General features: G+C 53.5%; 3 protein-coding genes across 3 annotated transcripts; all 3 read left to right on the forward strand.

The window, feature by feature from the left end:
* Window positions 1–1,165: 1,165 nt before the first annotated feature.
* LBRM_35_0860 (conserved hypothetical protein) lies at window positions 1,166–2,752 on the forward strand (the record flags this gene model as incomplete). The annotated part of the gene is made up of 1 exon (XM_001568659.2): window positions 1,166–2,752. One exon carries the CDS (start codon window positions 1,166–1,168, stop codon window positions 2,750–2,752), a length of 1,587 nt encoding a protein of 528 aa, XP_001568709.2.
* A 12,778-nt stretch (window positions 2,753–15,530) lies between these two features.
* LBRM_35_0870 (conserved hypothetical protein) lies at window positions 15,531–19,412 on the forward strand (the record flags this gene model as incomplete). Its single annotated transcript, XM_001568660.2, has 1 exon — window positions 15,531–19,412. One exon carries the CDS (start codon window positions 15,531–15,533, stop codon window positions 19,410–19,412), a length of 3,882 nt encoding a protein of 1,293 aa, XP_001568710.1.
* Window positions 19,413–23,322: 3,910 nt separating this feature from the next.
* Window positions 23,323–25,854, forward strand: LBRM_35_0880 (conserved hypothetical protein; the record flags this gene model as incomplete). Its single annotated transcript, XM_001568661.2, has 1 exon — window positions 23,323–25,854. A coding segment is annotated over one exon (2,532 nt), but the record flags the coding sequence as incomplete, so codon positions are not given.

A 25,854-nucleotide genomic window follows, 5' to 3' on the forward strand; every position in this document is an offset into this window, starting at 1 on the left:
TTTTCGGCGCTCACAAAAAATTCACTGTTGCCCACGGCAGTTTTACACGTTTCTCGACTTTCTACTCTTCCCTTTCTCGTCTGCAATTCTTCCGTTCCGGTATTCATGTTTTGGAGTTGTCTCCACTCGCCACCGCTGCCTTTTTTTTTTATTTCGCCTGTATCTGTATTTCGCGTGTGAGTAGTATACACCACTCTTCCACACCTCGTTCCACCGCCCTTTCTTTCCTTTACTTCCTTTGGCTTGCCACAGGGGAGAAGCACGAGAAGTAAAAGGAAGGGAGCAAACTATACCAACAGCAGAGAAACGGCGGGGTAAAGCGGGGAGAAGGCAGCAACACAGCAAGAAAAGCGAAACCCACAGAGGAGAAGTCTTACATTGCTCGTGACTGGTTGGCACACAGTGCCGCTACGCCGCCGCTGCCGCCCTTGGTGTTTTCATCTCTCTTCTTCATTCGCTCTATCCAGCACGTCCTTTTTCGATCCCCCCCTCTCTTTGTATTTCACCCTTACATTGGTCATTCGCTTCCCCTTTTCTCCTTTTCTCCTTTTCGTCTTTCTTTTCTTGTTTCTTTATTTTGCTTTCTTTAAAGCACACCGCTGTAGTCCCTCTTTTCCTCTCTGTCTCCATCATCTCTTTCGTTGGATATTCACTTGTTTTCACTCTCTTTGTGCGTGTCTTCCCCCTTCGACTTCCCTTACTTAGACACTCATTTTTTTTTTTTGCTTCACGTCCTTTCCACTACTTTTTTCTCTTCCTCCTGATCTTGTCGTTTGTATTTTCCCTTTCTAGTTGCCTCTCATACGGATTTTGCAGGACTGACCCCGACGTGTTTCTGCAGGTTGGCCTGCCTTAGGCATACCTGCTACACTGTGTATGTGTGTGGGTGTGTGCGCTAAATCGCCTGCAGAGAACAGGTTTCTTACCGTCCTTATTCCGAACTCTTCGCATCCACTTGTGGTCTCGTGAACTACAAGGCCAGGAACGTGAGTCTTATAACACCCGCTACCGTGAGTGCACCCCTTCGGAGAGACGAAGCTGACGTACGGGTAATCTACACAGTATCGTGGTCTCTGCAGTGCTTGGCCAGGGATAAGAAGCGTTTCCACTACCACCCCCCCCAAAAAAAAAACAGTTTCAATTCATTTCGAAAACCAATAAGACAATGTTCTCCATGGATATCGCCAACAGCGGGAACCAACAGATGGTGTACCGCAACAACCAACCCCCGCAACAGCGTCAGCAGAACCTTCAGCATCAGCAGCAGCAACTACCGCAGCACCAAATGTTCTCGCCCCAGTATGGATATCAGCAGCAGCAACCTTACCTGGCGTATCCGAGCATTGCAAGCCCAAACCCTGGAAAGGGGGCGATGAACTTTATACCGTCACAGCAGTACATGCCTCAGCAGCAGATGTTCCCGTACGGCTACCCTCAGCAGCACCAGGCGCCGCTGAACCAGCAGTTCTTTCCTTCGATGATGACTCCACCGACTCAGCCGCCACCGCCGCTCGTGCGGTACAACCAGCAGGGCAACAATAACAGCACCAACCAGTGCGTGGGCAGCCATGCTGGTGGACATTCACGTTACCATGGCGGACGTGGACGCGGAGGCATTCATGGCGGATACGGTGGCCAGCTCCATCGGCAGGTGCACAACAGCTACTTTTACAATCAGCAGCACCACTACAGTAGCAACAATGCGGTGCCTGAAAAGACTCCGACCGTGCACATAATCCACCCCGAAACGAAGAAGGTCCTCAGTGTCAAGCTGAACCGCATCTACAGCACCATGGCTGACATTCGCCCTCACCTTCAGCACCAGCAGTCGCACAGCAACAGCGCTTCTGTTAGCAACAACACTAGCGTCATGAACGAGAGCAAGTTGGAGAAGGTCCATAAGAATGAGAGGCCGAAGGAGAAGGCCGACTCTTCGGCGGTGCACAAGTTTGACCCCAAAACAACAAAGCTTGTCTTGTGCCTCAGCTTCCTCAGTCCGAAGGGGTGCATGCACGGTAGCGGGTGCGATAAGGTTCACATTGCCGGCCTCGAGTACACATGGCCACAAGTGGAGGCGAAGGAGGTGAATAAGGACGGTAAGAAAGCGTACGCCGCAGGCTTTTTCGTGCACTGCTACGATCCGACGCTGACTCGCTACTACAAGGTGCCGTCGGGGTCTGTCTACGTGACGAAGGGCAGCGCTGACTACGTGAGCATGTTCAATGACCATGGAGACAATTTCAAGATGAAGTTCAAGTTGTGTGCGCCGACGCTGGAGCGCGCCGAATGTGATAAAGCGGAGGAGTGCGAAGACATTCACTGTTCCATTGCCGACCTGGAGGTGGCGCGGGAGAACAGCGCAAACGCCACACACATTAACAACCCCGAGGCCATGGCCGATGTGCCGCGCCTGCCCTCTGACATGACGGTGCGCGTCTTTAATCAGAACAGCTTCGATACGTGGCGTGACTACCCAGGTAGCAACCTACTCATTACGGAGGGAGCCAAGGCATATCAGAAACAATACGAGCAGGAGATGAACAGCGTGCCGACACGCAAGCGTATGCAGCACTGCGCGCACTTTCGGCTTAAGGACATGTGTCGCCTCGGCGAGTCCTGTAGGTTTCTTCACGTACTGCCGACGGAGCAGGAGATCAAGGAGCGCAAGGAGACTGAGGCAGCCGAGGCTGCTGTGCAGGCGGCCGCAAAGGGGAAGGAGGAAGTGGAGGACGAGGCGAACACTGAGTTGTAGGAGAACGAGTTGATGACACAGATTGAGTAGATGTACTGCGAGCCATTAATGGAAGAAGACGCGACTCTAAAGAGGAACCAAACGAAGAGCGTCTGTCGGCTCAATCCACCGTCCTCTGGCGACAGTACGGCGCTTCACACATACACACACACACCGACACACACGTGTACTGGTCAGCCCGTGCACGTGTGTGTGTGTGTGTTGGTGCACCACGTGTTTGGCGGCCTTTGGGTTTGTTGCGTTCCTCTCAGATTTCAGCACCGTCAACCCCACTTCCTCATGTCATTCACGTTGCGGTGGCAGTGTCTTGTTGTTGTTGTTGTTGCGGTGACTGTTGCCCGCTGCGTGCCTCCTCCCCCCTCCCCCCCTATTCGCCTCTCGTATGTGGTGTTTTTGTGCCTCCGTGGGTGGCACTCTTCGTGTTATTCTCCTGCTGATGTGTCGTTTTCCTTTCGTATGGACTCGTTTCTACCCATCCTCGTCGTCATTTCTCAAGGATGCCCCCCTACCCTCTCTTTTTTTGTATGGCATTTACGCTGAATTTGCGGTGTATGTGTGTAGGAGGTGTGGGGGGGGGGGCGGTGTTTGGTCTCTGCTTGTGGCGTGGCGCTCCTTATGCATGTGTATGTGTGCTTGTACTTGCACGCTCATTCTTGGTCCCCTCTCTGCCCCTTGCTCATTCCCTCAGCCCCTCCATTGACTTGCCTCGCTTCACCTCTCTTCTGATTTTCTGATCGTCTCTCTCTCTCTCTCTGCATGTATACGTGTTGGCTTCTCCTCGATATCGGTGTGCTCTTTTTTCCCCTCTTTTTCTCTACCACGCTGTCGTGCTGTTTCTTCGGTACATTGCTTCCCGCTCTCTCCCCTCTTACTCGGTTCCGCAAACGACGGTGAAATAGACTGAGGAAAAAAAGGAACGCCGTCCATCTCGCATTGGCATATGTCTATATCGCTGTGCGACTGTGCTTGTGTGTCTCGCTCCTCCCTTTAAGCCCCTCTCCCCCTCTCTGTTGTTTTCTTGCGCCTTGCCACTATCTGCGCTCGCCTTGCGCTCTCTCTTTTTCTTGTCGTCTCTTTCTTTGCACCTATTTGTATGGTGGCTCTCGCTGTGCGTCTACCAAGCCGCTCATTTGTTTTTTCTTGACTTCAGCGCTGCAGTCATAGCGTGCTGTTATCTCATGTGAATCTGCTCTTGCATGTTCTTTTTGTGTGCGACTTTGTGCACTAATGGGCGGATGAAGGGGAACGGCACCCCATTACACTGTGGCGCTCCGGACGGACTCCTCTGTTTCTCTGTGAGTAGCAAGTGATCAACAATATGTTGTTTCTCTGTTCTCCTTGTCCCCTCATTCCTGCACATCGCCCTGCACTAAGGCCCGAGGAAACACACCCACAAGTGCACACACTCCTCCATTGTGGCATGTACACCGAACACGTAACCGTGATCAAGTAGAGAAAAAGGACATCGCATGTGCGCAGACGCAGGCGCCGATGCTTTTGCATGCGTGCGCGATGCGTTCGTATTTCTGTGTGTCCCTTGCTAGGCACAGTTTGCGTCGGACTCGGTCTTCGTCTAATATAGCCCTGTGGTGCTCTTTTCTCCCCCTTTCCCCTCCCCCCCTTTCATTACCCTTTCATTGTGCTTTTCGCGTTATATGTCTTGTTGCTGTTGTAGTATCGTTTCTGGCGCCATAGGACGCTCCGCGAAGTACGAGGAAAAGGACGAGGGACGAAGCGAACAAAAAAAAAAGAAAGCCAAGGGGACCACAATACGCACACCAGGCACAGCGATGAAAGCTCTCGCTCTACGCGTTTCCCCTCTCAATGGGAAAAAAGGAGAGCGTTTTTGTTTTGTTTTGCGTGTGAAGCAAGCGGCTCTCCGCATCTTCTTCCTCTCATGATACCCATCTTTCTCCTTTTACTATCCCAATTTTCACTGTTGCAGTAGAAAAATGCGACGGGTTACTACATGGATAAAAGAAAACGAATGGGGAGTCGATTGGTGAAGGCCCATGTTCATCAGCACGACAGTGAAACAACATCGGAGGGCTTTTTTTTACTTAGTTTTCTTTGTACGCTTTTCTCCTTTCTGTCTGTGCTGGCGATACTCCGCATTCATCTTCATATGCGCCACGCACACAGGTCCCCCTCCCCCTTGGCAAACGCCCCCCTGTGTACAACTTCCTACGCTTATTCCATTGGCGGCACGACAAGGAGAAACAAGCGGATGGGAAACTCGAACAAAAACACTTCAAAAAAAAAATTGACCTACAATAGTTGTGTGTGTCTCTCTCTCTCTCTGTGGACCTTTATTGAGCGGTTCAGTGTTTTTTTCTCTCCGTCGCTTCCATCTTTTTTTTTCCTGCTTATGCGTTCTGACTGGTCTTTCACATGTTGTGCTTGCTGTTCGTTGAGCTGTGCGCTTGACGATGTCTGTCTGTAACTCTCAGCGTGTGCGGATGTGTCCCTCCTTGCTTATATGCAAATCGATTCTACTTCATACCCTCGTCTTGCGCGTTGTCGCCTTTCCTGTTTTGTTCTCTTTTCTTTTTTCTTTCGTTCCTGCTGCGCCCTCCTTCCCCCCTCCTTTTTTTTTTTTTCTTACAAAGCGGCCCTTCTTCCTCTTTTTCCCATTTGTTCATCCCATTGAGATAAACCCCTCTTTTTTCTTTGTTTTCGCTTCTTTCCTGTTTGTGCACACTCCCCCCTCCCCTCGCCTTTGTCCCTGTCGCCGTTTTACTCTCTCACTGTCCTTTTTCTTCGGCGTACATCTATATATATATACCTGTGTGTGTGTGTATGCGTCCGTCATGTCTGCGGGACCTTTTCGCTCTTTTTGTTTTGCGTTTGATCTCTTCGTTCGCGGTTTCCAATTGTTGTCTTCTATGTGGTCTGGACTTTCGTTATCGTCTCGTTTTTTTTTTTTATTCAACATCAACAGATTTTACCCCTTTTAGTTCTGGTACAGTTTTTCTTCGTTCTCTGTGCGTGTAGGCAGCTGAGCTCTGTACTTTAACGTGAGCCCCGGATTGGTTCCTCTTCCTCTTCGTGCGTGGATGATCTCTCTCTCTCTTTCTCTCACTTTTCTTTCTGGCGTGCCTTTTCTTTTCTATCCGTGTTTTTTTTTTTACCTCACTATTCCCCGTCCGCATTGCTTGGTGTGATGTGTCTGGCTCCCCTACACCCCCTCCGCGCTCTGAATGCGCATGCCTCCGTTTCTCTCTGTCTTTTCACTTTTACTCTACTCGCTGACTCTTGCGGACACCGTCTTGTCTGCACTTCCTTTTATTGTTGTTATTTGTCCCCTTTTATCTCTTTTCACTGTTCCTCTCGACACCATCTCAAGCAGAAGAATGATAGGCGTGTTGCATGCGCCAAGGTCCGTGATTTATTACCGCATGCGTGCCATTGAACGGCGAATGATGGACCGATGCGCTGACTTGACCGACAGAAAGAATGAAGAAAAGAGCCACGGCGCGCACTTGTAGGCCCCTTTTCCATTGTTGTTGTTGTTGTTTTGTTTGTTCTGGCCTTCGTAGCTCCCGTGCTCATGTGTGTAGTGTGCCTCTTTAGGTTTTGCGTTTCCCTTTGTGCCTTTATTGCGCAGTTTCAAGCGATGCTCTTCCCTCCTTCCCCCCTCTTTCTCTCTCTTTTTGCTCCCTCATGCACCGAATTTCTTTGCTGCCGTGCATGTCAGTCTCCCTGTTGTGTTTCCGTGCAACCCTTTTCTTTCGTTTGACTTGTTTCCCCTTCTCGCCTATTCCTTTCTCAACCTCCCTTCCTTCCTCCCCACTCCACCCCGCTCCATTCCATCTTGTTAATTTTGTTCTTCCTTTTGCCTTCACCATCCTCTTGCTCCCAGTCTTTTTTTTTTTTCTCCTCTCATGCGGTTGCATTTTTCTCTTTTCCTCGTTCGCCCTTTCCCCTTCCTTCATTTTCTTGCCTTTGGTCGTTTTCTTGTTGTCCTTCTTTCCCCTGTGTGAATTCGCTTACCGCTCTTTTTCTCTTTCCCATCTTTAACTCCGCCTTCCTCCTCTCGCTTTGTCTTCACTCTCTCTTATATATCCGCGCACTTACCTTCGATGTTCTGGCATCACCACTTCCCTGCACCTCGTCGCCCTCACTTTGTTTTTTTTTTTTTCCTCGGTGCTGCCCCTTTAACAGAACGCTCAAACGGCGAGAGAGGGGGAAAGGACAGCGATGTGTGCAAGCAGGAGGAGGGCTAAAGGCATACAAGCAAATCACCACCAACTACGGAGCTCTTTTTTTTTCTTCGAAGCCCGTTACGTGGGACTGACAGAGTGTGCAGGGGTGTCTGTCTGCGCCATCACCCCTCTCCCCTTTGTGAGGAAGAAGTACAAGTGCAAATGCAGAGCCCGAAGATGAACGAAGAGTGCTGAGGCGAGGCGGAATCCCCTCTCCCAAAACACAACGAACATTTTTGTATACGCAAAGCATTCCTGCCAAGCGCACACCAAGGGAAAAAACCCATAGAACCCAACGACAATAAAACACACACACACACACAGCCAAGCACCTGCTGAGCTGCCGTCACGAGCGTAACCGCACCCTTTTCTCTACGAAAAGGAACGAGAGAAGGTGGCCATAGGGGACAAAAGAAAGCTTGCAACCGACTCCATACCAGTCGAATGCATGATCATTCTCATATTGTTCTCTCTCGCACCCATGCACATAGCCACATATATTGTTTTGAAGCTCGCGATATTCTTCGTCTTCGCGAGACCGTATAGCTGCATGTGTGTGGTGTGTTTCTCGCCTCTCTTTTTTTTTTTTCGAGTATCTTGGTGAATGTCTCGTGTGTGGCTCTCTGCTTCAAAATGTCTCTTCTCGTTTTCTTCTCGCCTCTATGTTGCTCACTTATCTTGCTCTTCTTGTTGACCTAAAGCTGTACGCATTTCTATAATTTTCTCTTTCGCTCTCTTCGTGTTTTTCACTCTTTCGGTTGACTTGTATCTGTTCGTTTTCTCTTTTCCCCCTCGTGTTTTCTTTGCGGCACGACTGTTCCTGTGACGCTTGTTCCCCATACGCTCTCTCTCTCCACTCTCTCCCTCATCTTTCGACCTCCTCTTCCTATCCTTCTTGTCATCGCTTTCGCTCTGCGAGAGTCGCATCGTCGAACAACTACTATCACGGAAAAGGTCAGTAGAGACATCGAGGAGGAAAGCTCCAAGGCAAGGAGAGGCGAATATACCAGAGAAGTTTTTTTTCTGCTGTTGTTGGTTGTTTTCTTCCTCTCTCTGTTGCACTTCCATGTCTTCTACCAGCAAAGGGCCTACAACCGTGCAACACGCCCGCCCTCGTACTTGCACTTATACGCGTTGTATGTATTGGGCCGTGACAAGAGGAGAGACGCCTGGTGCAAGAAGAGCAGCAATCGCTATCTAAGCGAGGGAGAGAAGGAAGTGCCAAACAGTGCAATAACGGGCAGTACTCTTACCGCTAAAGGAGAAAAAGAAAACGGAGTATATTGATGACATGAAGCCTTCCATTTTTTTTTTTTTACTTTACCTGATAAGCAGGGCTTAAACGATAAACAAATTCATGAGGGAGCGTGGGCGATCATACAGCAGCCCTTGTCCTCTTGAAGGTGAGGTGGCCTCGATGGGCCTACTCCTTCTTGTGTGTATCCACTGCCTTTTCGTCATGTTTTGCTTTTTGTTCTTGTGCGTTCAGCCTCCTGATTTTTACTGTTACATATTTAGGTGTGCCTTCCCGCCGTTTTTCATCTGTTTCTTCTTTTTTTTTTCCTTTTCTGCGCCTCTATTACCTCTGATTCCTGCCGCTCTCTCTCTCTCTCTGTGCCGTTGTCCAGTTCGTCGTTCTCAACCGCGCGTCTTTTTCTTTTGTTCTGTGTCGTTCTGCACCACTCTCAGGAAAAAAAAAAAAACGAAAAGAAACAAAAGAATACACGAGGCAGCGAAACGAGAATGGGGATGCGTGTAGCCATTAGGAGAGGCGATGTTGTGATGGCAACCACTCCAGCCTAGTGGAGGTCTCATTGTGTGTCGGGTTACCTCTTCCCCCTCCCCCTTCCCCCCTTCATGCCGTTATGGCGTACAGAAAGTGTTTGCTCATACTAGGAATGCACAATGAACACCACCACGACTTGATCAGCTCAAGCCTGCAATTCAAACTTTACGGTATAGGAGGAAAGTAAGACCCCTCGACAGGGTTGTATTCCCTGTATGTGGAGAGGTGTCGTTGGACTTGCTATTGGCGTGCACTCTTTCGCATTTTCTCGTTCTTTTTTTTTTTGTGGCTGTGTTCACCTGTTGATCGGCTTGCCTTTTTTGTTGTTTGTTTGTTTGTTTCGCCGGCGTGCCTTTCCTGGTTGATTTCTCTCCATGTCTCCGTTTCCACCATACAAGTCCACGAGGACGGGCACGTATTTTTATTCGCGCCTCTCATGGTTAGTGTGCCCGGCGCGCAGTACTCTACGGGTGCGCATACTCGCGTGGGTGTGTCTGCTACGCTTTTTGTCTCGTGTACGTAGGCCAGTTTGCTGCCAAAAAAAAAAAAGAAAGAAAAATTGAGTTGGAGGAAGAGGGAAGGAAAGGTGTACAAAGAGTGGCGGGAGGGAAGCACTATGGCCACGGAGCTCCAAGAGGGATGAATGCCTCTGGCAGACTTGCAGATTACACAATCTCATGCGTGCCTTTTCTACCTCATATCTGTACAGTTGGTTTGTTTCTCCCCTTTCATTCACCTATCACCGCCACTCCCACAATGTTCATCATCCTGTAGGCTCAATAAGGCTGCAAAGTGTAAACAGACTTCAAGGAGCCCTTCCCTCCGGCAATAAAAGAGGACAAGGGAAAAAAGAGAGGTGGTGTTCCTCAGGAAGATCATCGCTTCTTGGCACCATAAGGGGTTTTCCGTCTTGTGTTTTTCTGCTCCCTTTTTGCTCCTTTTCCCCCTTTGAGCTCAATGCAAGTCATTCTTTCGTAGTCGTTGTTGCTCGACAAATACCTCATCCCGTGTCACACGCGATTAGATCTACAGAGGCACACACGTTCGTTGGCGCGCAGACGCGTGGCTTGGAGCAGTGTAAGTATACGAGAGCACCCACATCCACACACTCACACACACACACATATATATATATATATGTGTGTGTGCGCAGACGTGTGTGTCGCGTGCGCGCTGTGAGGCCGCAGGTATTTCTTTCTGAGTGTTGTCGCGCTGCTGGGTGGCGCATGACACGGACAAAAATTATAAAAGGAAAGAAAGCTGGACCATTTATTCTACTAGTACGTGCTACTGCGCTTAGTGCATCTCTGTGTACCTGTCGAGCACGTCGTCTGTCTTGACTTCGATGCACTTTCTTTCCCCGTTCATGACTGCGTATGTGGTCATTTTTCAATTTCCGTCCTACACAATATCTTTCTCTTTCCATCGTCCACTACCGGTCGGGTTGCTGAGTCGTAGCAATCCCCTTCTCTTTCACTTGATTTCCTCAGTATCGTTTCTCGTCTCCCTTCTCGCTTGTTTGCTGCTGCGTGCTGTATAACCGCCTCTCACTGCAGGCGTTTTTTTTTTCCGCTCTCTTGTTTCTTTATTTGCCATTGTTTCTCTCTGATTGGGACTTTTATGAGGGAAACAAAGAGGGAGAAAAGGTGAAGCGAAACAGTCGTGGGCCGGGCGCATTGTTGTCACTCATTTTCGGTCTTGAAGGAAACTCTTGTGCCGTGGGGCGGGTAGCTATTCGTTCTCTTCGTGCAGGCGTGTGCGAGTGACTTCAGTCGCTCCCTGCCGCTCTCTTTCTTGCGTTCGTGCACGTGTCTATGTGTTTGCGCTTAAATGTGACGTCGGCGCCCCCGTTACCGCAATGTTTAACGCGGCCCTTTTTTTTTGTCGTTACGAGACTTTTTTCGTGGCGTTTCTTCTGTAACCCCGAGGGAGACGGTAGGATGTAAGAACGACCCTTACTAACAAGGAACCGATGGAGGAAAGTGGAGCAGAAATGGAAGTTGCGTACATGTGCAGAAGGGTGCGCCTCACACACACACACACCTCTCTTATTCCCGTCTCCCACTCTCCCTTCCCCCGGTTATGAATCCTATTCAAGGGAATACCACAAAACTGACGATGGCCTTATGGCAGCATCTACCCACGCATCCCCCGTATGTATTTGTCTACCTCCCCTCTTCTTCTCTCCCACTTCTCTTCCTCTTCGTTTGCAATCGTTTCTTGTCTTTGCCTGTGCGAAGTCGCCACACCTTTCTCTCCGTCCCTTTCACCCTCTCCCTAGTTTTTATGTGTGTCTCTCCCTTCTCTTCCATGCTCTCGTTCCTTTTCTTCTCTCTTGGTGTGTGTGCGTGTGTCTTCATCTTCGCTGCGGCACTCTGGGATTCTTTTTTTGGCTCTCCTTTCGTGTAGTCATGTTGGCTATGTGCTCCTCGTGTGTTGAGGTATCAGGTGTTCAGGTCTGTGTGTCTTTTTTTTTCGACTCTTCTTGTTCATGCTGAGTTCTCATTTTGCTGCTCGGCATGATGTAGATGTATGGGGACGCCTGTGTGCATGCTGGCTCATTTTGTGTTTCTTCTCCTCTTGCTTATCTCTCTTCATCTCTTCCTCGACTCTGCCCTGCGTGTACGCGTGCCCCTCTCTCTTCCGTCTGCACGGCTGAAGAGGGACAGGTGGAGGGTGGACGCGCGCAGCTGCCTCAGACATGGACTCTCACTTATGCGACAAGGAGTCTATTGTCTTCTCATGTTTTGATCTTGACCTCCTTTTTGAACTTCCCTTGATTGGCTCGGATCGGCAATCGTCTTGCACACTGGCTGCGGAGAGAAAGAGGCGGTGTATAAGCGCAGGACGGAGACACAAGGGAAGTGGTGACTGTGATATGGAGCAGCACTCTCTCGTAAACAGGGGCAACTGTGGGGCGGTCAAAATTGCGAAAGTGCGCGTCAGTATAAACGGTAAGACGAGTGGCGGAGCCACAATAGCCGCTTGGATGGAATCATGCTGGTGGAAGAAGTAGGCGTTTGGAGGGACAGGGTAAGTGGAGAAGGAAGTGCAACACGCATCACCTCTCACCCTCGTTCTCTCTTGCGTGCTGCGTTCTCTCTACATGGCACACCCAGAGAGAGAGAAGCGGACATGTTGTTAACTGTTTCTCCATTCTTTTTTTTTTGTGGTTGGGTGTGTTGTGATTTGGTGGCAGGTAGGTTCATTGACAGTCCCAACGAAGAAGAAGTATCCAGCGAGATAAAAAAAGAAGAAACAGCGCGATGTGAGCCAAAAGGGAGTCAACTTTCGTTCTCTCCACTTCATGTTCATCTTTTGTTGTTGCTTTCCATGTCCGTCTGTTTTTCTTCACCGCCGCTCCCTCCCCATTCTCGGCCTTCTTTCTGTCATTGTCTCTGGCGCTCTTTCTCCCCTTGTCCTCTCACTGCGATTGATGAGCCTTTTTTCCTCATTTACTATCATGTCTTCCCCCCCCCCCCCGCCGCGTGCGGGTTCGCTTTTTCTTTTATGTGAATTGGAACACGCGCACACGCACAGCTTTTCGAACAAGCGCGACGTAAAAGAAAACGAAAAGAGAACAAACGAGCATCAATCGGTCTGCTATTTAAATCAGGTATTACGCAAGAGTGAAGAACATTTTCCCTCTCTGTGTGTCTCCGTGTAGATTTAATTCTGTGTGTTTTGAACTCGTTTTCTAGTTTGTTCTTGTTCTTGTGCTGCTTTCCTTTCTCTTATTACTTCTCTGGTCTCTCTTTCTCTCTCTCTTTAGGCTCGCTTTCGTTCTTTATGTTTCTCTGTTTTTCTGTGCATTGCACCCCTATTGACCTTTGGGCGTTGACGTCGTCGTTGCAAATTTTCTTTTCCTGGTGAAAACGTCGTCCAATGCATGCACTGCTGGCTAAACTTCCTCCCCGAGTTTTATGCCCTACTCGTTTTGCTGTGGTTGCCCTTCTTTTCTTCTTTTTTATTTTGTAATCGTTTGTTATGTTTTTATCTATTCGCCTTCTTAGTCAATTTTTGTTCGCCTCTCGTGTGGCGTATTCGCTACGCGTCTGTGTGTGATATCCCTCTTTTTCTTCGTCTTGCTTCGTATGTGAAGCGCTCGTTGTGTTTTTTTTTTTTTTCAGCATCTCTTTTTTCTGTTACGTTCTTTTTTTTTTTTTCGCACCTCCTTTGCCTCCGTGCTTTGCCTGCATGCGTGTCACCTTCGTGGCGCCTCCTTTCCTTTACCGCTTCCACCCATAGATGGTATGGCAGAGGAAGGGCGATAGAAGCCCGCGGTCCGTCATGGAAGTCGAGGATCGCCCGAGCTGAGACGAAGAAGGTACAGCCCGCCCATGCAGGGAGAGAACGCCTTTTTAGCCACGCACAAACATAGGAGCAGATGGCGGTCAGGAGAAAAAAAGCCCAACAAAAAGAGCACAGAAAATGACGGAAAACATGATGCGAGTGACGTGCATGTGTATTGTTTCCTTTGTGAAGCGAGTCAACCTCGACAGCTCAGACCCCCCCCCCCGCTCTTTTCTTTCGCCCCTATGCGACTAGCCCTCCCTTTTTCTTCCTGTGTTAATAGCGGACCCCACTCTTCTGTTTTTCTCAGTCTTCGTTTTTTTTTTTTATTTCTTTCAGCTTTTCTTTCCTGTATTCTCCTTTTCCCTCGATGCGTGTGCTCCAGTGTGTACCTCAAACCTGCCCACTCTTTGCTCTTCAGCTTATTGCTGAAGAAAGAACTTTTCACTCCTCACACACACACACACAAAAAAAAAAACATAATGAGCGGAACGAAAAGCGAAGCGGTGATGCACTAACGCTTCCCTTGATGACCGAAATACGAGTCAAAGAGATTGATGGGAGCACAGAGAACAGAGGGGCAGTGTGTCGTATTACAGTGCAGCATCTGCGTGGCGCTGTCGACTTGCATAGCCAAACACCACACCCACTCTGGCTTTCTCCAGCCTGCAGCTTTTTTTCTCTGTCTGCGCCCCTGCCTCTTCCTGTCCTGTCCGACTGGAGGCGAAGAGCTGGTGAGGAGTGGTGCACAGCTGATGAAGTGAATGCACCCGCTGTGGCACACCCATCGCGCTCAGTTTTTCAAGGTAAATGCATCGCTCTTCTTCCCTTTGTGCCCGCGCCGCTTCAGTTTTACTTGGGGGGAAGAGGCGCCCTTGGCCGCTGTGGGACTGCGCCTCTCTTCGCTTTGTCTTCTCTACTTTCACGTCACCTCCTTCCCTCCTCTACTATTTCTTTCGCGCTGCTATACGGCGCTCCCATACCTGCACCCTGGCGCGAACGCATCTCCCTGCTCCTCCGTGCTCACTCTTGTGCGCGCAACTTATGCATGTATTGAGCTTGTTTGCTTCGGCGCCTCTCTCCGCCCCTTTAACACCTTGTAACACACCTCGGCACATGCCATTTTTTTGACCACATACGTCTCGCCGCACCCTTAGCTGAACTTTCTCCCCCTCTAGCTCTCTACGATTATCTCTACTGCACGATCACTTCGGCAGTTCGGTACATGCGTGTAGGTACTGCACGGCAGCATAGACATTTTCTTGCCTTGTTGCATTCACCTGACCAGCCTTGCCGTCTGGGTGCTTGTCCAAGGCACAGATATACACGGACACCCCAGGACCAGCAAAAGGCCGCGCGTAAGCACGTTGGTAGTCCGTCAGCCTCTCTTCCTCTCTTGCGGCTTTCGCATTTTTTTACGCCTCGCTCGTCCCTTTCTTGCTTCGGCACTTTTGTTTTCACTTGTCTCAGCTACTTTTTCTCACCGACTAGGAATAGCAAAACAGACAGAAAACGCAATCGAAGCGTAGAGCTGCTGCTGCTGCTCTCTATTGTTATCCCACTCTTTTCATCGGTTTTTTTCTCTCCTTTTCGCTGTGCATCTTCGCACCTTTGTGCCTTTTGTTTGTCTTCATTTTAGGTCCTCCCCATATCTTTCTTTCTTTCGTGTCTTCCATCAAAGCTCAAGTGGGCTCTCTCTCTGTGTTTCTGGCCGAAAAGGCCATTTACCCCTCCTCTCATCAATCTACGCTACGTGATTTTTACTCATCTGTCTCTCCTTCTCTCAGTCACCTCCCAGACACGGGCGAACTGAAACATACAAGGATACGAGCGCTAACGCCGAGGTTGACTTGCACGTACACGCACCTGCAGTTACTCACCACACCAGCAGCAGCAAAGAAATACCTGCGTTTCTTCTTTTGTTTGTTTGTTTTCGATTCGTTCTATTTGTGGGCTGCGTTCTCGTATTTGAGGAGTCAGAACAACCGCCGCACGCGCGCCGTGAAGGTCTGGCAACCGAAAAAGGTACGCCCGCCTCTGTGCCTGTCTTTTTTTTTCCTCGTTCTCTTCTGTGAAGTTTTTATCCCCCCACCCCCCACTCCTCACTCCCCAGCCCTCTCACCATCTCACTTTCTTGTGTTTTCGTTTTCGCTGTGTCTCTTTTGGGAACCTTTTCCTTCGCCCATACCCTGTGTGTGCGTGTGTGTTGTCTTTCATCTCTTGTCTCCTTCTTTCCTTCTCCCCCCTTTCAGCTTGTCCATACGCGTGCGTGTGCTCGTCTTTGTGTGGTTGGCCTGCTCCTCCATCTCCCCAGCCACCTTCCCCCACCTTTCGCTCCTTCTCTCCACCTCTTTGTCTGCTTGTTAGTTGGATGTTCTTTATTTTCTCGCTGCTTCCTCGTTAGAGTGTCATTACCTTCATCTGTTCAATTCCCTTATCATTCACTTGGACCGTTGTACTCTTTTTCTGCTCGTGTGCAGCGGCCTAGGAGAACATGTCCAGTCTTCCATCTCCTGCTGCAGCTAGTCCCGTCACACTGCGCTCCGTATCAGGCAAGAGTCTCCTACTACCGCCGCCTGTGACGCTGGCTGCGGTGTTGAAAGTCGCTACTGCACCGCCTTTCTCCTTTGCGCCGGAAAGCGTCAAGCTCTCTCTCCATGGTCGCCTTGTGCGCCTTCTTCAATACCAAAAGCAGCACGGCGAAGACTTGCTCAGGCTTCCCCTTGATGCCTCTGCGTATACGCCGTTCAGGGCAGCTACCAAGTGCAGAGAGCCTGCCGCGCCCGCGTCGCATTCCTCTTCTGGTACCGAGTTCAAGGTGGAGCCCCTCTCTGTCATTGTCTATGGTGTGCCACAGCGCATTCAAGCCCCAGGCTCGGCACCGTACCCCGGTGTGCAGGAGCCTGGGGCTCACTCTACTCCCTTCCTCGGGGCGGCCGAGAAGTCGCTTACAATGACTACCTTTTCTCAAATTGACCCGCTGAAGTCCTCCCCCAGCACTTGCACTAGTGTCGCTGCGACGCCCACGGCTGCGACGGCGAGCCGGCGAGCGTCGTTGACGCGGTCGCTCGCCAAAACGCCGATGGCATGTGTAACCGCGATCAAGGGTCCACTGCCGTATCCACACAGCCCTGATGGTCTTCAAGAGCTTGGTAAGATCTGCGCCGAGTTAGACTCGGACGATGACGACGACCTCATCACATTGCTGCAAGGCGCGCCGCAGAGCATCTACAATCACCCCACGGTGCTCTACATGTCAAACAAGGTGAAGGGCGATTTGGTCGTTTTGCAGGCGATGATGGAACAGATCGCACAAGTGTCGCCTGTCTTCTTTGACTGGATTGCCGCGAATCCGCAGAAGTTCCTGAGCGCCCTCAACCGCGGCGGTGAGCGTTCGTTGCAGCAGGTGAAGGATCAACTGCGCATGCTGGCCATGCGAGCTATGGCGGAGCAGATGAGCGGCGAAACCCCGTCCCGCCATGTAATGATGCTGGAGGTGAACACGAGGGACGGCTCTCCGGATGTGTATCAGGTGGAGGTGCAGGTAGGTGATTTCTCCGACGCATCAACCCCAAGCGACTCTCTCATAACGACCAGCGTCATGGACAACAACTCAGTCGAGGAGGAGAAGGGAGACGAGGCGGAGAGCATGCACACGGACGAGGAGGTGGAGGACAACAACACGGCTGTGTCGAGCATCGATGCGTCAAGCGAGGACGGCGAGGCCGCTGTGGACACGGAAGAGGCGGAAGAGGAGAATGAGCTGCATCGTGGTGCTATTCTTTTGCCGAACACCGCGGGTCTCCTTCAGACACCACTCTCATCGCAGCCGCCGCCAGACGCGGTGTCACTGGCGAATGAAGCTGCGGGGAACGTTATGCTGTCGCATGGTAGCAGCGTGACGGCGGCCGAGGAAAAGACATCCACGGAGGAGGGCGGTGCGCCGTTCACCCTATCTCCCCCTGCGGATGCCGCCCCTGTCGGCATTGCTCACTCCTCGTTCCCTTTCCTTTCCCCAACCCCTTCGGCTGCCGTAAGGTCTACCTCTCTAGACGCGGCCGCGAGTCCGGCCTCGAGCGCCGTTTCTCCTCAAGACAACGACGCTGAGGACGCGCGGCTGTCGGGCCTGCGGGAGAAGCTGCAGCAGGTTAACTCCTCGATGGAGCAGTGGGCATGTCAGGCCACAAGTGATGCGGCGCAGAGAACGCACACTGCCATCACGGAGCTCCGTGGCGATCTCTTTACCGTGCTGAACGACCTCATCACATCCTCTACCACACCTGCTTCCTTCTCCGAGAGCTGCAGGGATGTGCGGCGCCTTGCCCTTTTTGGCTGTCACTTTTTTTCCTTAGCCGAGGAGTTTTATGTGCAGCTAGATGAGCAGGGTGTGCGCTCCTCCTTTTTCGGGGAGACTCCGCAGGACTCAGTGGCGGCATGGGCCTTCGTGGCCGCGCTGAGTCGCCTTCTCGTATGCGACGTGGACGCTGCAGTCGAGCAACAGCTGCAGCAGCAACAGCAAGGGGCACCTGGTCCTCACCGCGAAGGTGCGCTGCGTTCGTTGCTGCCCACCACTTCGAATGAGGCATGCCCTGTGGTGCGCTGGTCAACCGCCGAGGGACCAGAGAAGCTCTTGATGGCTCTCCTGCATCTGTGTCGCCAGCAGCGATCAGTGGTGCTGTGGTACAGCAGCCACTACGTCCTGAAGGAGGTGGGCAAGACAATTCAAACGATGTCTTACATCCTCGGTGGCACGGAGGAGGCCCAGCAGACGGTGTCGCTCCAGCGTTTAAAAGTGACGAGCAAAGCACACAAGCAAGACGAGGTGGCCGACTGCATTACCACTCTGTCAGATGCGCTGACGCAGACCGGCACGCTGTCGGACACCATGCGCTGGCAGTGGTTCGCTCTCATGCGCAGCCGCTATCAGCGGCTCGTGCTTCCCCTCGAGAAGGACCTTCCAGCGCCTCACATGACATCGAACCCGCTCTACGTGTGCGACACGCGGCACGTGCTGCCCCCCAAAGATGGTGATGCGTTCTCGGACGCCTCACACGGCACGATAGATAGCGCGGCTCGGTGGTGGGCTGGATACTGCGACGATAGGCACACCTGCTGCGCCGATAAGTGGTGTCTGGCAATGACAACGCGGTTGTGGAACGTCGTCACGGCCATGCAGAACACTGCGTCGATGGCGACAGCAGAGCGTGTAGCTGTTGTGCTGACAGGTGACGGGACTGAGTCAAGTGCCGCGAACTCGCTTTCACTAGAAACGTCTGTGCGTGACTGGCTAGGCCACGTAACGTGGATGCCGGTCGACAGTGTCGTAGCACCATCCGCGCCAATAGCATCAGAGTCGTCCTCAAGCTCAGTCGCCCGCCACTCAGCAGTCCTTTGTGAACAGGTGATGTCCCCAGCGGAGGCGAAGGACGAGGCAGCAGTGGCCCTTAACCTTTCTAGCGTTGCTGGGGTTCATGGTATGTTACCTCTTTTCCGCGGCGACGTGCATATGGTGGATGTGGCTGCGGTGGGGGCTGGGCAGAGACCAGTGCTGAGCTTGGCTGGCGGGGTAGCGTTGCCGACGTACTTGGCAACGGTAGTGCGTAACTTTGTTTTGCCTGCCTCTGCACGCGAGTCCATCTTCTCGCGACACTTTTTCGGACTGTTGGCAAAGCACCCACGTATCCCAGTGGCGGCGGCGGTGCGAGATGCGGCGCTCGCCAACGCACGCGCCCAGGATTCACCGTGGCTGGTCAGTGAGTACGTACTTTTCGACTACGGGGGTGCGCTATCGACCTTCGCGGACGCTTATGCCCAGGCCCACGCCGCCGCTCCCGTACAAGTAGCCGTGGCGATAGAGGGGGTGTCATCGACCACCCCTGCAGCTCTTCCGCTACCGATGACGGCCCCGTCAGCTGAGTCCGTCAGCAGCAAGTTTGTGCGTATGCCGAGCGTGCCGCTGAGCCAGCGCTTGAGCATGCCTCGCCCACTGCCGCCAACGCAGCGTCGACCTGTTTGCGCCACCTTTCGCCCACATCTCGCGCATGCCTCAGGCATTGATGGCGAGTTGGCAAAACGCCAGTATGCCCGAACCCATGCTGTCGATGAGCTATACGAGATGATGCTTGGCAGCTTGGTCGAGCACCAGCCGAGCGGTGAGGCTGACGTACTGGACCACTTGGTGCAGTACGTGGAAGCGTCGCAAGACGTGATGCGGGGCTGTGTTTGCAAGAGACAAGCAGAGGTCGCTGCTGCTGTGTCGGAAAAAGGGACCCAAGGCACCACTCCTGACCATGCCGCGGTGGCCGGTGGCAGCACCCATTCGAAACCTCAACCGCCAGGCGGGAAGCGTAACTATTTCGCCCGACGCAGACAATGATGTATACCACGCATTTTACGCGTCACCAAACGGTCCACAGAGACTGCCGGCACTCTCCCAAACCATTAGCTGCTCGTGATCCAGAGGCTGTTGCTCTTGTGACTGTTTTTTTTTTGTTTGTTTTATTACTGCGCCTGCTGTGCTTGGGCTTCTGTCCGCTGTCTCCTTCTCTCTGAACTTTATACAAGAGGGGAGCCGTGCTTTCCCCTTTCACCTCTTTTGACGTACAGTGAGACTCTCTTGTTTCTTTTCTCCTCTGTTTCTCCTATTTTGTGCGTCAGCGCGTGCTTATCCACAGGCCCCATCCGCCTGACACACCTGCTGCCGCCACAGGCGCATGGTGGCGTTCCGCCTGTCGCGGCGCACGCGGGCCGGCCGTCCAGAGACGCCCCCGGCGCGCGGCATCGGCGGGGATGGCCGAGGAGGGCAGCGAACCGCGCCGATCAGCCCTGCCCCGTGCGTGTGCCACCTGTGCGGCGTCTCCTTCGCGCGACCGGGTGGGCCGATGAGGCACCGGTGCCGGCTGCATGACGAGGCGGCCCCGGCTTACAGCACCGAGTCCGCCAGGCCCCCATGCGGGGAGAGCCTCCAGGCCGCGTAATGGCATGCCGGCCGGGTGTGGGAGGGTTGGGGTCTGGCCTCGGGCTGGCCGGGCTCCTCCTCAAGCACCCCCGGCAGGCGCCCAGGCTAGGCCCTGTTGCCCGCACGACAGACACCGCTACCCCCGAGCAGGGCCCTGGACGTGATCCGTGGGGATCGAGGCGTGCAGTCCATCCGTGACCGCTGGGCGCATGGCCCGATGCGACGGCAGTGAGGGCCTCTCTTAGAGGGCGAGGATGTCGTCGTGGTGCCAGAGAGGTCGAGGTGGACGGTGAGCGTAGGCGCGTGCAGTAGTGGACTCGGGTTGCGGTGAAATTTGCGTGTTACGGAACGAAGCGCTTTGTGTGTGTGCGTGTGGATTTTTTTTTCTTTGCTTTCGTTGCTGCTGTTTTGATTCGGGGATACCACCAGTGCCTCTTGTTTTGGCACTGTTTTGTGGAGTTCTTTTTCTTTCTACTTACGTTGTGCTCTCTCGCATTCTTTTTTTTTTCTCTCTCTCTGCGCCTTTGACGCGCAGGCAGCTTGATGGACTACACATCGGTTTTTTCTTTCTTTTTTATTTTGTACTTGTGTTTCAGCCTATCGCATACATTCACATGCGTGGTGGACTGTTGTGCACTGTCGGCAGGTACATTTTTTTTTTCCACCGGGGGAAGACACCCCCCTTCATCTCGTATCATTACGCTACCCTGTATGACGGTGAAACTGCGCCAGGTGTTCGTGGTACGTCGTTCTCTCTCTTTTTTTTTCTGCGATGTTCTCTTCTAGTCGCACATCACGTTGTGGCGCTTTAACAAGTGGCTTGGCGAATCTTCCCTCTTTGCCTCACCAATTCAAAGAGTAGTTGAGGAAGTTTTCAACTGTCCTCCTGCTCTGTATCACCATCTGAGGGACTCTGTTGTCAAATTCGCTGGAGTTTGTTCTCTCACCTGCTTTGCTCTCTCGCGCTCGCAGTACAATGTGGGAGAGGGGGTGAGAGGGGCGAGCACACGGACGGCAGTGGGGTCAACGTCCGTGCTGCAAGGGGACTTGCAGAGTCAAAATATGCTCACGTGACAGGTAGCGAAAAAAAAGGAAATGCCTGCTACGGGGGACGAAATGACATGTGCATAGGAAGCAGAAAGAGAGTGAGGATTTGGATTACGGCTGGGTCTTCTGTTCATGTGTGTGTGTGTGTGTGTGTGTGTGTGTGTCTGTTGTCTTTGTGGCTCTGGTGCGGTGTATGCGCCGATGTACTCTGTAGCTGTCTCTTTATGGTAGTTTTTCCTTCCTCCTCACGAAGAGTGAGGAGTCGATGCTGTTGGGTTTACGAGGATATATGTAGTTGTCTGTAGTTGTGCGCCAAGGTGTTTGGTGCGCCCACCACGTGTTTCGCTGCATTTTTTCTTTTTTTTTTTTTGCGCTTTACTTGGAGTACCTCATGTCGTGTCCGCTTTGAAGTGGGGCGATCACACGTAGATGTTGAGTGAACCCGATATTTCATAAGCAACACCGGAGTAAACATACATGCAACAGCCATCACATGCTCGCGAGCATTGGGGGTGGACAAGGCGACTGCATCGTCGCTTTGGGCATACTCAACACAGTGTGCCGGCGTGGTGTCCTCCGCCAGCGTGTACAGAAGCTTGCGTGCGTGTGTATTGTTGTGCTCTTGCGGCTCTGTTCATTTTTGGCGCAGCTGCGAGTTGGGGACGGGCAAATATGTCCACCACCGTCGTCTCCGCATGAAAACTGTCCTTGTGCATCCTGTCTCTCTGTCCTGCTGTTTTCTCACTGGCTCTGTTGGACGTCTGCTACGTCATTCTCCTTCCTCGTTTTCCTCCCCCGCCTCGTCCTGCTTTGCTTGGATGCTCCCGCGCCGCTCACACACACGCACACACCTGCTCAGGCTTCTTTCTTTTTAGCTGTTTTCGACTTGCGCACTTTTGTTTCGTTTTTATCCCCTGCTGGAGCAGTTTGGTCTTCTCTTGTTCTTTCTTTCCCTCTTGTTTGCTGGGTTTCCTACCGTTCGACCAACGCAAGTGGGGGTCATTGACTCAATACAATCACACCCCTCCCTCCCCCCCTCTACTGCTACTTGACGGCAGCTGCCCTCCCCCTCCCCCCAAACACACTCGCAGTCCCGTACAGTTTCTACGCGGAATCCATGTGCGCAGCGGTCTTTTCCAAGTTTATTGGTGTAGCTAGAAACGTTGCACCATTAAGCACAGAGAGCTGGTTGCGTGTTGGCGCTGCTACAGTTTGAGAAATTCCTCTCCCGCTTTTCCATCTCCCTTTTTTCTGTTTCGAGAGAACAATGCTTGACTGCACACATACAATGACCACGCCTCACGCACGCGTTTCTTCACTTCCAGGAGGCACTCGTGTTGGCAGCGCGGACAACGGTAGCCTTCACCGCGATCTCTACAGGAGTGCACTCAGCACTCCTGCTACTGCGAGCTCTGCTACCTGCTCCGCTGCTCTAGCTGCACCGTCGCCTGACCTGTTTACGGTGGACGGCAGTGCAGGCTTTGGATGCCCCAGCGCTGCACCGCACTGTACTTACGGGCTGAGGTGTATGCCGGGCAGCAGTCCCTCTGCGCCCAGCGCGCAATCACCGATTCGCTTGGCAATCGCCGGGGACACTATTGCACCAGCACAGACTTCCAGTCTCTTGCCAGGCGCCGCATCGACATTCTTCTTGCGTGGCATTGGCTGCGTTCCTCGACTGGGCGGGTCTACCTTGTCGCGGAGAGCGCCAGCTACGCGTGTCTCGTCCGCTTCGTCAGACTCGCACACTGCCATCATGTCCGTTCATCCACACCGGAACAACTATCTTTCCGGAAAGGCCGCCGCGACGTTCGGTAGCACTGGAACACGTATATGCCTCTCGCATCCTCCTCGATCCGCTTCTGCGCCCCGTGAGCGCCCTGCCGCAGCCCTACCCGCGTCTGGAGACAGCTCGTCAGACTCTCGTTCCACAATCGGTCCGGCAGGGAATAGGGTCAAAGAAGTCTCAGCCGCGTTTGCCAGCTCTGCGGCGTCGGAGGAAGGTGCTCCTAAAAGAGCACGCAGCGCGAGCCCGACACCGGCCTTCATTGCCTCCTCGCCAGCGACCCGCACCCCCGTTGCTCCAACCGTCCCGGTGCGCCCGTTCCTGCGGCCGCACCTTCCCTCGCACCGAGGCGATGAAGTACATGAGCGTACCCACGCGCTATCAACGAGCAGTGCGATGAAGTCCGCGACGATATACGCACGCCTCTCCACGTTCACACGACGAGCTCCTAGCGCGACTCAGAAGGCAGAGCGGCACCGTCCGTCAGCGGTGCGAATGACGCAGTCCTCAACGCTGATCCGGCCGGTGCTACTTACCAAGAACACTTCTCGCGCGTACCCCAGCGCTGTTGCTGACGTGTCATCTGGCGCACGCGTTGCGACGGCCACGAAGGCGCGGGCGTCTCCTTCATTATACCCAAGCCTGTCCCCCGATCACCTCTACGACGCCAAAGGGGGAAGTGGCGGTGAGGCCAGTATGAGTCCTGGTACAGCGACAGTTCAGTCCCCGTATCTCTCGCGACCTTCTCCACTTCCGCCGTCTTCGCAGCCAGTGGGGCACAGACGCTCTCGCAGGCTGTCTCTCATCTCACTGAACAGTAACTCATCAACGTCCTTTCTGCACCACGAGCAGCGGCGTTCCCAAGACGAGAGGGCCGCCGGGACCCTACGCGTCTTCAATCCCATGCCGGACCTGTCGCCTGCCACAAAGGAGGCGAATGGGGAGCGGTGCTGCTGCTCTGCTGACGAAGACCTCACGCTGGGCACGAGTGGCTCTGCACCAGACGGGGTCGGAAATATCCCATTCACGATGCAGGTCGGCGGCGCAGAAGCTGCCGCCACCGCTGTCTGCGGGGCACGCCAAAGGGGCACCGGCGTCAGTGGCGCAGGTGCGCATTCGCACGATGCAGTGAACTACGCCGACCCCCTTCCGAGCACGTGCGCGGGCAGTGATCTTCTTCACAAAGCTGGCCTCTCTGAGATCGTGGTGCGACTCAAGGAGCGCGGCAACACATTTCTTCTGTGCGAGGAATTCGAGCTCGCAATTGCGACCTACACCGAGGCAATTCGGCTTGCCCCCGGCCACGAAGCGTTGTGGGGCAATCGTGCGTGTGCCCTCTTGCTGAGCTTCCGCTACCTCCCTGCGGTGGCGGACTGCCTTTACCTACTGCACCTCCGCCCCGGGCACACAAAGGCATACTGGCGTGCTGCCAAGGCCTACGCGGCCACGTACCGGTTGCTGGAGGCGAAGAAGTTCTACCAGCTGGCTCAGCAGGCATGCACGAGAGGCGGCGTGTGGCGGGGGTCAGCCTCGATCAGTGGCACAGCGGCCCCCTCATCCTCGATGCGCACCAGCAAAGGTGGTGATGGGACCCCAGACACCGTCCCTACACGTGGCGCTGCGGAAAGCACCGCAGCCGAGGCTGTCGGTGCCTTCTGCATACCCGGCAGCCACTTCCTGAAGGCTCAGAGGGACCGGGAAGCTATGGCGGCAGAGGCGGCGGCACTGGAGGTGGTGGAGACCTACTGGCAGCATCTGCGTCACGAACGGTGGGCGGATGCATTAGGAGCTATGGACAAGGTATTGGCCTTGCCTAGCTACACAGGGCCGACAGCCGTCTCCTGGCAGGCGCTCCGTCTCGAGGCGCTTCTTCACCTCCAACCAAAAAAGGCGTTGACCGAGGCGGAGACCCTCTATAGAGCCTACCCCAACTCTCTGGAGCTTTACCCAGTGCTGGCCAAAGCCATCTTCTATGACGCGCACGATGCCGCCGCAACCACGCGGTGTCTCAGCCTGCTGGATGAGGCGGCCGAGAAGCGCCGTGTGCAAAACTGCCTGCTGAAGGCCCATGTGAGTTATTCTGTGAAGCAGCTGCGTGGCGGGCTTCCCGCTGACACCGGCAAAACCACAGCTCTGCACATGGAGACGTGGGGCAAGCAGCACTGCCTCAGGGAGGACAGTCGCACCACGGAGCTGCGTCACACTATTGAGAAGTTTGCGCGTCACCGTGACGCTGGGAACGCGGCGTACGACGTCGGTGACTGGGAAGCCGCGGCGTCCGCCTACACGCGCTGCCTCGAGACAGACCGCCTGAATCACGCACTTCTGGCGGCGGTGCACTGCAATCGGACGGCGGTGTACATGCAAGCGGGCCGCTGGCAAGACGCCCTAAGCGACGCAGACGCCGCCGTGTCGCTCAGCCCGGAGTACGCTACGGCGTACGCCAGACGCGGGCGGGTGCAACTGTACCTGCTTGCTCAGGAGTACGGGGGACAACGTGCCACTCTCGCGAATCGCTACGCAGCGCCGTGGGTGGCAGCAATGAAGGAGCGTCTGCAAGGCTACGCAGACGCCGCCGTCATGGACCTGACGCGTGCGGTGGAGCTGTCCCCGACGATGGAGCACAAGGCGCAACTGCAACAGGCACTGACTCAGCGCCAGGCTATTCAAGCCTTGCTCAAGTCCCCCTCTGAGACATCAAAGGCTTCTATGCCGTCTTCATCCGCTGCTTCTTCAGAAGGGAAAAGGCACCGCGGTCAGAGCGCGCATTCGTCACCCCCACCCTCGGGTGCGCGGCACGTTGAGTCGATGGCTATACATGAGCTCATGGAACAGTTGAAGTTGCTCGGTTTGAGCATTGTTGCGCCGTCGGCACCTGGGGAGTTTGGGAGACTTCCAGAGCCGAAGGTGATAGCCAAGGCGTACCGGGAGTTAGCGCTTCGTTGGCACCCAGACAAGTGGGTAACGGCCACTCCGCACGAGCAGCAGCGGGCAGAGCAACAGTTCAAGTCGATATGTGTCGCGTAC

Source organism: Leishmania braziliensis, chromosome 36 (genome assembly GCF_000002845.2).
Source record: "Leishmania braziliensis MHOM/BR/75/M2904 complete genome, chromosome 36".
In the NCBI taxonomy this organism is placed as follows: Eukaryota; Euglenozoa; class Kinetoplastea; order Trypanosomatida; family Trypanosomatidae; genus Leishmania; species Leishmania braziliensis.